Here is an 11,321-nt window from a genome sequence, read left to right on the forward strand (position 1 = left end):
TGGTGTGATGTGTGTGGGGTGTGTGTGTGTGGTGTGGTATGTGTGTGTGGTGTGTATGTGTGGTGTGTGTGTGTATGTTTGTGTTCACATTTATTTATTTAGAAAATTAGTTAGCAAACAGTATTAAGTTTCATTATGGCATTCTCAAACATAATTATTTTTGTTAATCCCCTTCTCCCTCTTCCCACATCGCTTGTTTGCCCATGTACACTTATAATACTTTTGAAGCATTTTCACACTACCCAGGGGTGTGTCATCTCTCCTAGTTTCCTGATGTTCCATGAATGGAGCTTCAAAAAAATGTGCTACCATTACCCCCAATCCAGATCTGCCTTGACCTCATAAGAAGTCAGCTGTTTAGGGGTCTCAAGTCTCTACAAAAATTTAGAGCAGAAATTCAGGCAGATGGAAGGTATAGCAGTAATAAATCTCAATGTTTATCCTCATGGGGTGAGAGCTATGTTCTTTTTTTATCCCTTACTCTGCCATGTGGAAGAGATTTCCTATGATTACAAAGGAGCTTGTTACCTTTCCAATTGCCAGGGCCCACTTCTGACATCAGCAACACGATTCAATTTTTCAAACACTGAGTGCAGAGGGCCTCCTAGATGTAGGAGAGGAAGTAGTGAGGCAAGAAGCATCAGGTTTTCCATCCAGTTGAAGATCTAGAGACAGAAAATCTTTATTGAAACCACTTCATTGAAAGAAGTCACTGTTATGTCTCAGGTCATCCAAGCTAGAAAGACCAGTGGAGAAGGTCTAGTCTCTTGGAATAGATCATTTTGTATCAGTGACAAATGACTTAGAGTTTCTGCAAGAAGAGGCCTCCAATACAGCTCCTTTCACACTCTATTCCAGAGCCATTTCAAATATTCCGAACTGACTCGGCAACTCATTTACTACCACATTTATCTCTAACAACCAGAGAATCAGGCAACAAGCCCAGCAAGTGTTTCTGGGATGTTTTCTTCATTGAAGTAAATGAGACATAGGTACAAAGTGTTTCATCTAAGATAAAACAAATAACCAACAGCAGAGAAATTCTAAAATACGATTTTCTGCTCACTTCACTGGTCAAGAGCACCACAACTTAGGACAGAAGGTATCTGATTTGAGGTAGTTTGTTCACATGTAAGCTTATTGATGTGGCTTTATTTATTGAAATCCTTTCCTTGTCGTGGCCTCTTAGCAGTGGGCAGGGGAAGGGGGTGAGTTTGGGAATGGTGGAGGTTGTGAAAAACCACTAAGTGAATGCTCTCCCCAAGTGCCTCTTCATGTCTGCTTTCTAAAGGGCAAAAGAGGCTGGATCACAAGATCAGAGGGCCGATGGCCAAAGAAAGGCGTGTTAAAGAGCCGTCTCTTTCAAGTAAGAGACTTTCTTATTTTTTTCCTCACCATCTGAGATCCTAGATCCAGCCACCCTCCGTTCAGCTTGCACATCACCCGTGCTTCCCACCCGCCCCCGTGACACCTGCCACACTTTGTGCTGTATTATGCCATCTCTTCTGCCTCTCTAACGCAGATAAAATGGTATGCTTATTGAGAACATGTTTATAACCATTTCCTTGTTTGACAAGCACCCACGACTGTACCTTCTGTACTTGTTCACTAATTGAATACTTGTGGAATAAATGAAATATCAACGACAATACCACAGTTCACAGAACTCTCTTGGTCTCAAGGACACAGCTGTGAGCATGTAGTAGTGCCTTGATTGAAAAATACATAAAATCAGGGCTGGAGAGATGGCTTACCGGTTAAGAACACTGACTGCTCTTGCAGAAGACCAGGGTTCGAATCCCAGCACCCACATGGCAGCTAATAACTGTCCGTAACTCCAGTTCCAGGGGATCCGACAGCCTCTTCTGCCCTCTGCAGGCATTGCATGACATGGGTGCACTTACCTACATGCAGGCATAACAATCATACACATAAAATAAAAATAATAAATAAAATATAAAAAGAAAAATGCATAAAATCTTGAAAAAAATGTGTCTTAGTTCATCCCATTCTCAAGATTTTCCAGATAGGCTTCCATTTCACAACTTACAGAAAGATGGCTGATCTGAAAGGACCACAAGAGGATGAACTTGTATTTCAAGTATGGAAAAAGAATTAGCACCACACTTCCCAACCTCAGCAATATAAGATGCCAAATTTCAACAAAACTGCAATTTATTTTTTCAAGTACCTTAAACTTGATATGGATTTTAATTTTTAAACCTAATTGTATGATTATTTTATTGGGAAGTTTCCAATGCAAACTTTGGACAATTTTGTCAGTATATAATGGTTGGCTGACATCTTGAATAAGGGATTCTTTTTCCAATATCCATGTATTTCACTAATTGCTATTTTTAATGCATACATTGTCATGTAGGTATATAACATGATGCTATAGAATAAACACACATTTAAATTATGGTGAGGTATGCTATGTTAGTGAAGCTAATACATCCATCATCTCACCTGATTACCATTGCTTGCTTTTTTGGAAAAAGCAGCTAAAATCAACTTATTTAATTGAATCCTAAATACACCACAATTTTAGTGCGCACACTCTTTATGCTGTGCACTAGAACTGACAAGCCATCTTAATGAAGCTGTGAGACCTTACCACAAGTGTAGACAAGAGTACAAAATGACTGTTACTCGTTCTCTCAGTGACGGTTTATTGGAACTCAACCATAGTAAATAAGGAAATTCTAAACCAGGAACTGAGAAGTACTGTGTTCAAACATGGATAGGGCACTTCCAGAAGACCAATATCCTCTTCCCTCAATGGGCTAATGTAAGTAAACATACTTCTCAGACATACTACAGTAATATATACTAAAATGATTAACTCTTAATAAGACATTGATAAACCCAAAACGATATTATTTTAATAGAAGTAGGATATGGATAAAGCTAGTTTTCTCTGTCATGTGTAAACATCACTTCATTTCACTCAGCTGATATTTGAATGGGTTTCATTTAGTGTATTTTATATTGCTAGTACCCTAGAAATAAGAGCACAAGTATACAAATTATTGAGTCACTTAACCTTGCATTAAAAAGTTACTGCTATTGATCAGATTATTTTTTTCATTCTAATTGAGAGACTATATTCATGACATTGGAACTGCTATTCTTTGGAAAGATAGCAATTCTTAATCAAACATAAGAAGTAGTCTCACCAGACTGAATGCAGCCCCAATATCCTTTAAAGCACAGCAGCTTAGGGACCCATAATAAATTACTTTGGTAATTAGCAAAGTTTAGCAAAAATTTAGCAAAATTCAAGTTCTACAGATTTTGAGACAGCAAGTTAATATCCAGACATTAGAATTTTGTTTTCAAGATACAGTAAATGGGCATTTTATCCATATGAAAAATTAACAAGCCTTAAAAGTAATACTTGAAACTCCCCAGGAAGGATCATCCATGCTGTTATGGTTTGCAAAATAACTATTACAGTTTATTAATATGGTAAATATTAAGAAATAGTTGCTATGAACAGCCTCAAGTTCTCTCAAAAAGAGCAATTTAAAGTTTGAAAAAAAACTCTTATTTACAGTGGTTTGATTTTAAGAATTTATTCTTGAATATAATAATATAATGGATTTCTTATGCTCCCATTTCTAAAATAAAAAGTCTCAGTATAACTTGACATATTTTATACAATCATCTGTTTCAAGAGCTTTACGTCAAGTTTCTGCTCCAACTAACAGTCGTTTAGGCAAGATGTGCTAATATTAGTGACACTCTTCCTCTTTGTAGATTAATTGTGGTGAGTTCCGTGACCCTAAAGTCTTCTGCACTCGGGAATCTGACCCACTCTGTGGCTCTGATGGACAGACATATGGGAATAAATGTGCCTTCTGTAAGGCAATGGCGTGAGTATGCCCTCACTACACTTGTGTCTTGTAAGCAACAATTTCCAGAATAAAGCATATTTTCCTTCAGCTGTCATAGAATGCTCCACTCATGCTTCATATAGATAAGAAATAACATTCAGGCAAATAGATTGTAAAAATTGGCTTAAAAGCAACAAAAATTACAAAACAATTTATTCCAAAACAAAGCTTTAGCTGTTTTGCTATACCATTAATTTTGACTCATTTGGGGATTTTTTATTATGTATTTTGTACATAAAAGTTTATCTTTATTAATTTTGATGACTTTTCTTATTTAAATTGTTCTTAGTTTGCTGGGCATGGTGGCACATACTTTTAATTCCAACACTTGGGAGGCAAAGACAGGCAGATCTCTGTGAGTTCAAGGCCAGCCTGGTTTACATAGTAAGTTCCAGGCCAGCTGGAGCTACAGGGAGTCCCTGTTTCAAAAAGACCAAAACAAACAAACAAAAAACAAAACCAAAGGAAAAAAAAAACCCTAATGATTTACATCAATATGTAACCAACACAATAACATGTAACATATCTATGTAATTAATACCAAATTACATAGAGATTTAGTGGGATAGGCTGAGATTAGAATGAATAGACATATTACTGATAGAACATGAATGTGCATTCTGCTGTAAAATGTCAAACATTTTAACATTTGGTTTATTTTCTTACATCTTCTGCCAAGACAGATCTGTAACATATCATCTATTTGCATTATTTCTGAAAGGTCTAACTATTATTATAGCTCAGATTAGTCTAAGATTCATCTCTTTCAAATACCAGACAAAGACATTTGATTAACTTATAATGAATACTAATAGTATTATATCTACAAAGCTCAATGATCAGATGTACCATATCAAATTTTAAATTCCTAGGCTCTGTGAAAATACAGATATTGCAATGAATATACATTTCTTTTTTCCTAGGAAGAGTGCAGGGAAGATTAACCTGAAGCATCGTGGAAAATGTTGAATTATAGCCAGCATTTTGTGTTAGTTTGCTGATTCTCTCATCCTTAGTTTTTTCATCTCTGCCTTTACATTTCTCTGGCAAATATCTTAAATTTATACAAAATGCGACTTTTACTCTGTGTGGGCCTTGGGAGCTCAATGTCTATTTCTTGTCAATAAAGTAAATTCTGCATAATTGATTGTTTTACTTTGATATAAATAAAACAAATTCATATACCAGAGAATAATTGACTTGACATTAACTTATGTGAAAATCCCATTTTCCTGATCAAAAGCAAGCATTTATCACCATGGAATTTTGAAAAATGTCATCCCTGTTTCAGTTTTGGTCAACATGAGCACATTCTAGTTTTATTGTCATTCTAAAACATCTATTAAACAAGTATTATATTACAGAATATTGAATCTTCTTAGTATCAGGAAAAGTATTTCACATAAAGGAAAATGTGTTACCCAAATGCTCTTGGGTATGAGTCCATTGCTTGGAGTCTAGTCAACCTCCCAGGTATCACACCCTTAAAGAAATTGACTCTCCCTCTCCCAGCATCTATCAATTGCCAATTGATCATCAGGTAGGATTGGAGTTTCTTGCCTACTTTCCCCCATCAATGCTGTAATTTTGTCTGACTTGGGCTTACACAGGAATTGTGCACAATGTTAAAACCAATTTTGGGGCCTGGGGAGATGGCTCAGTGGTTAAGAACACTGGTTATTCTTGCAGAAGAACCGGGTTGGAATCCCAGCACTCACATGGCAGCTAACAACTGTCCGTAACTCCAGTTCCAAGGAATTCAACAGCCTCTTCTGTCTTCCATGGGCATTGCATGTCATGGGTGCATTTACTTAGATGCAGGCAATACATGCATACACATAAAATAAAAATAATAAAATATTTTTTTAAAAAAACAATATTGGTTCATATGTGCAAGTGCCCTGCTGTAGCAAACACCATTTCCATCACCTATGGCCCTTAAAGTGTTCCTATCCTCTCCTACAATGATACCTGAGTCTTGGGAAAAGAGGTTGTGATATAACTGGTTCTTGGCCCTAATAATAGTGCTAGGTGTGGGCTGTATCTTGTGACATGAATGTTAAATCAAATCAGAAGGTAGTTGGTTTCTCCCATGGTATTTGTGCCACTATTACACCAGTGGACATACCTTTCCAGTTCAGTCCCATTGAGGGAAAAGCACTCCAGCCCCTTATTCTCTGCACTTTGACAAATTGTGGATTTCTGTGTTTATCATCACTTGATGCAAGAAACTTCTCTGGTCAGAATTGAGAGATGCACTAATCTCTGGGTATAATAAGTAATTGGGAGTTGATTTAATATAATGTCTGTTTAGCAGAATAGTAATTCTCCTTTATAGCCTGTGACCTCTCTAGGCACAGGTTCTTGGCCCTAATAATAGTGCTAGGTGTGGGCTGTATCTTGTGAAGTTAATGTAAAATCAAATCAGAAGGTAGTTGGTTTCTCCCATAGTATTTGTGCCACTATTACACCAGTTGACATATCTTTCCAGTTCAGTCATTGGTAGACCTTTAAAGAAAGAAAAATAATGAGAGAAGGCATGAAGTTGAGAGAAGTGGGGTAGCAGGGTAGGGATGGAAATGGGGGAGGGCATCTGAATATGACCAAAATACATTGCATGAATATATTAAGGACTCAATAAAAAGAGTCTTTGAAAAAGCAAAACACATCTCCTCTACGGAACATAGTTTTTTCCTATCTTTGAAATAGTAGATTTTGACTATAAACTATGTAAAAACATATAGTATTTGGCTTCCCAGCAATATTATAGAGAAAATAAATTTTAAAAATGAATAGTGAATATTCAACAAATGTTGTTTATTCAATAACAAATGGGTAAAAAACCCTCTAAAAGAATGAGAGCTTCCTTGTAGAATGAGAAAACTGTATCAAACATTAGGAATCTATGGGCTAGAGAGATGGCTCAGGATTAAAAGCACCTACTGCTCTTCCAGAGGACCTATGTTCAATTTCCAGCACCCACATGGAAAGTAACCATCCTCAATTCCAGTTCTGGGATTCTGACATCCTCTTCTGGACTCTGCAGTTATCAGGCACAGACACACATTGTGTACTCACATACACCCAGGCAAAAAATTTTGAGAAGATTGGTATCCAGTTACAGTATTATGTTCAGTGTTTAGAGTAGTTCCTACTTGGAAGACCATGAGATGAAAGATTTGGTCAAGCAAATATATTGAAGAGCAGAGAGATAAATTAGTCATTATCTTCATCAACTTGTTCTGACCACTGGTGTCTGAAGAGGATTTTGTGCAGGAGGCAAATTATAAATGATGAGAGCAGAGAAGAATGAGGCCTAATTGTGAGAGGCACAGCAGTTATTGTTCAGGCTTTGGTTTTGACCTTGGTATATGAGATGTACATTTTGTACCACCTCCCTTTCATGTACAAAGACAGACTCAGCCAGTACAAACAGATATGTCAACATGTTTTGCTGAAAAGTCCTTCATAATTGTGGTATCCAGGAAATAAAACAAAACAATATATTCTTTCAAGTTTGATTTGTACTCCTTGTTCTAAAGTAAAAAAAGATAATTTATTCATTTGATCTCAGTGCCCTTATCTCTCATCCTACCTACCTGTAGATCAGAAGGAACATTGTTAAGATCAGGTCAGGTCAAAGCTGCAATCATTAACTGTCCCTGGAGCTTTTCTATACTGCTCCCACTGCTGCCAAGTCATGTCTTTCTTAGTTATTATCTTCTTCTTACTATTCAAAAATGTAACTTATGAAAAATATCTTTGTATATCACTGATTAGGCTCTAGTTGACAGATGCTGCAGGGGATGATAATGAAATATTTCATGAAGGAAAATATGCATACATAAAAACATACAACATGAGGACAAAGAGAGAAAATAATAACTTAAGTTGGAAATAACTCAGTAATAATGACAACTAATCGATTTACTGATAATAACACATTGTCCCGCTACCGTGAAGAAAGAATAGTCAACCACCTCAAACTCCTGTAGCCATGCCTTCTTCATCATGATGGCCGCATCCCCTTCAACTCATTTGTTACTCTCTTGCCGTGCGATACTGAAAATGCAGACTTCAAGAGAGTCTGATCAATGGAAAGATAATCCTTAAAATCCAGAATAGCTATCCAAATGATCAAAAGTACAAATCACAACATGGGAATATAAGAAGCATGAAAAGGCAAGGCAACAAGACCCCTCCTAAAGGATCCTAAGTCCTCAACTATTGAAAACAAGAAGCTGAAATAGGTAAGTATGCCAGATGACAATTTCAAAAGATTTTTGGCAAAATTATTAATGACTTAAAATAGGATGCAGATAAAGGACATCTGGGTATACAAACTTTACTCAATAGACCTTAACATATATGACAGAATGCATGAAATCTGGTGAGGGGTCTACAGGGTGTGCAAAGGGGGAGGGTGTATAAAGATGATTAAGTTGTTCTGTATGAAGTGCACAAATATTCAATAGATAATGTGCATTGAGGGGGCAGGTGGGGCCCTGGGGAAGGAGGATGGAATCTAGACAGAGAGAGAGAGGAGAGAGATAAATAAAGTTTATGTAGCATGAAAGGTCAGAGGGAAATGTGTTAATTCCAAAACTCCCTAAAAGATACACAAACAACATCTGAACATGAGGGCATGTGAATACCAGAATGCTACATAACAAGCAACACAGTGCCAGGCAGGAGAAATCTTCCTCAAGTTGTTGGTCAGAGTAGTCTAAGAGACTCCCAAAATAACATAAACTTTTGCCACAGCCCTCAATTACCTCCCAGCACTTGAAGGTAAGACCCTATTGCTGAAGACAGGACATACTTTAGACATAGGACTTGGAACATTGGAGCTGGAACTGACCTGGAAGCCTTCTCTCTGAAGACTAGCTCTCATAGTTCTAGAAGATACTATGCAAGTTATTAAGGGAGAAAATCAATCAATGGTCCAACCCAGCTCTAAAACCTAATAACCACAATGACTGGCACAGTAAACTATCTCTATTGATGCAAAAGTGGGACTTTTATCTAGGGAATAATCAACAGCTAACTAATTGGACTTAAAGCTCTCTCAATGGGAGATAACTCATGGGTAACATTGTAAACATATTCAAATACACATGGTTGGAGAGGTCCTAGAGAAAACTCAATCTCTGTCATATCTCTAGACAAATGAAATTTCTTTCTGTACATTAATTATTAACTCTTACATTTCCAGACAAGTATACCATACACCACTCATCAAAGAACCTTCTTTTTGCAACAAATGGAGGCTATTACAGAGTCCCAGAACTGTTCACACACAGAGAATATATGTCTGAGAGATGCCCAGCCCTAAGTGACATATCTACAGTGGAACCTGTATACCTAAGGCTCATGGAACATAGTAAAACAGGGTGTAGAGAGAACACAACTATATCCCTTAACTCTCACCAGTGAATCTTATTCATCCAACAAAGTGTGATGCACATAAAAGGCCACAACTGGCTAAGTTCTACAGAATGAGAGACTGCAGAGTGCATGTCCCTTAATGGGAATCCTATATTAAACATCATCCACCCATAGCTCAAGAACCATTGCAAAAGAGGGGGCATAAAGATTGTAATAGCCAGGGTTGATGCATGAACATAAGGAAATAGAGGCTTTCAGGCCTCCAGCAAAGAAAAGCCCAGACGAAATGGATTAATTCTCAAATTCAACTAAACTGTTGAAGAACTAACATCTATACTCTTCAAAGTGATCCTTAAAATAGAAAGGGAAGAAATATTATCAAGTTCATTCTATGAAGCCAGCTTTACCTTGATACCTAAACCAGACAAGGATAGAAGAAAGCTATAAACCAATTTCTCAAAAAACAGAAATGCAAAATATTTCAACAAATTTTTAACAAATTAACCTCAATAATATGTTAAGAAGATTATGACCAAATTGTTTTTATACCTGTGATGCAAGTTTGGCTTATGAGAACATAGATTTAAGAAAGTAATGATCAGATCATCTCAATTGAAGCAGAAAAAAAAATTCTCACAAATTTGACATTCCTTCGTGATAAAAGCCATGAAGAAACTAAGAAAAAGAGGAGCATATCTCAACACAATAATGACTAAGTATGACAGTCCTATACCAGATTTTGTACTAAATGAGGAAAAAGCAAGATCATTTCCTCTAAAATCTAGAATGATATAAGGTTGCCTCTTCTCTCTGCTCTCAATTAATATACTGCTCAAAGTATTTTCTAGAGCAGTAAAGCAAGGGGGAAAATTAAAAATAAGAAAAGGAGTCAAATTATTGTTATTTGAAGGTCACATTGCCCTATACATAAAAATCCTAAATATTGCACCAGAAAACTCTTAGACCTAATAAACACTTTCATCAAAGTAGCAAGATACGAAATCAACATGTAAAGTAGATTTTCTATACTGTGTTCTAGGTGCCTGGTTCCTCCAAGGTGTGGGGCCTACTGCAGAGAATTGATTGCGGAGTGTTATCCACGGAGGAGGGACTTCTGGGTGCCATCTTGGGACAGAAGCTGCTCCACAAACACACGTGAAGAGAAAGATGGCCCCAGCGCCTCACCAGCATGGACGGGAGAGGGGGTGTTTATTGACCTGGGGCGAGACTGCAAGCCGGGCGGTCCGTTTCTTTGTAAGTTTCCCCATTTACCCCTACCCAAGATATAAAATGAAAAATTCACATATATATTTGTTATGTGGTTTGTCTGATACCACAAGAAACTCTGAGAGAACTTGGGCAACAAAACTGGCATAGTCTGACCAAGATAAACAAACCAGCCTTGGGGATATGGGTTTGGGGAAGCAGTGCTGTTCCTGGTGCCTCTGCAGTGGACCAGCTCAGCTCTAATTCCCAAATCCAGGAGCAGCTGCTAGGAACACAAGGGAGAAGGCAATCAAACCCCATATGCTTAATGGGGTTAGTGATAGTCACATAGGTTATACAATGGATTATAAAATCTGTAACTAAAAAGAGGCCACCCTCACAGATGCATGGGCCACAGCTGTGTTGTAAATGTGGGGGTATGTTGTGGGTATGTGAAAATTTATTAAAGGTTATCTAGAGGCTAGAAAAACTTTTACCAGCTTTGGACACAAACCCAGAGCTCAGAGAGGGGGTGTGGCCACTTTGCATAATAAAAGATGTGTCCCAGGCAGGGGAAGCTGAGGCTATGGTGGTCCTGGCAGATCCAGTAGCAGAGATTGAGAGAGAAAAAAAAACAGGATACTTTAATTTGTGTTAGGTCCAAAGATTCAGAGGAAAACACAGATAATAGTTAAAAAGAAAATGACCTTAAAAAAAAGTAGCTAAAGCTGCCCCTCAGATTTACCCTTTGATACAAAAGGAAAAACAAAAGCTAACAGTGCTGTAGCCAGGAAATATTCCATACTGGAACTGCTAATATAGAAAGGG

At 37.3% G+C, this 11,321-nt stretch overlaps 1 protein-coding gene across 1 annotated transcript in view; it reads left to right on the forward strand.

Moving 5' to 3' along the window:
• Positions 1-4,967, forward strand: part of Spink6 (serine peptidase inhibitor, Kazal type 6) — an 11,793-nt gene extending 6,826 nt beyond the window's left edge. Inside the window, exons 3-5 of the mRNA XM_008825247.2 lie at positions 1,292-1,366; positions 3,763-3,878; positions 4,823-4,967. Coding sequence (XP_008823469.1) covers positions 1,292-1,366; positions 3,763-3,878; positions 4,823-4,868 — 237 coding nt within the window. The 3' untranslated portion in view covers positions 4,869-4,967. The remainder of the gene's footprint in view (positions 1-1,291; positions 1,367-3,762; positions 3,879-4,822) is intronic.
• Positions 4,968-11,321: the final 6,354 nt, after the last annotated feature.

This window comes from Nannospalax galili, unplaced genomic scaffold, assembly GCF_000622305.1.
Source record: "Nannospalax galili isolate Female #2095 unplaced genomic scaffold, S.galili_v1.0 scaffold128, whole genome shotgun sequence".
NCBI classification, from domain to species: domain Eukaryota; kingdom Metazoa; phylum Chordata; class Mammalia; order Rodentia; family Spalacidae; genus Nannospalax; species Nannospalax galili.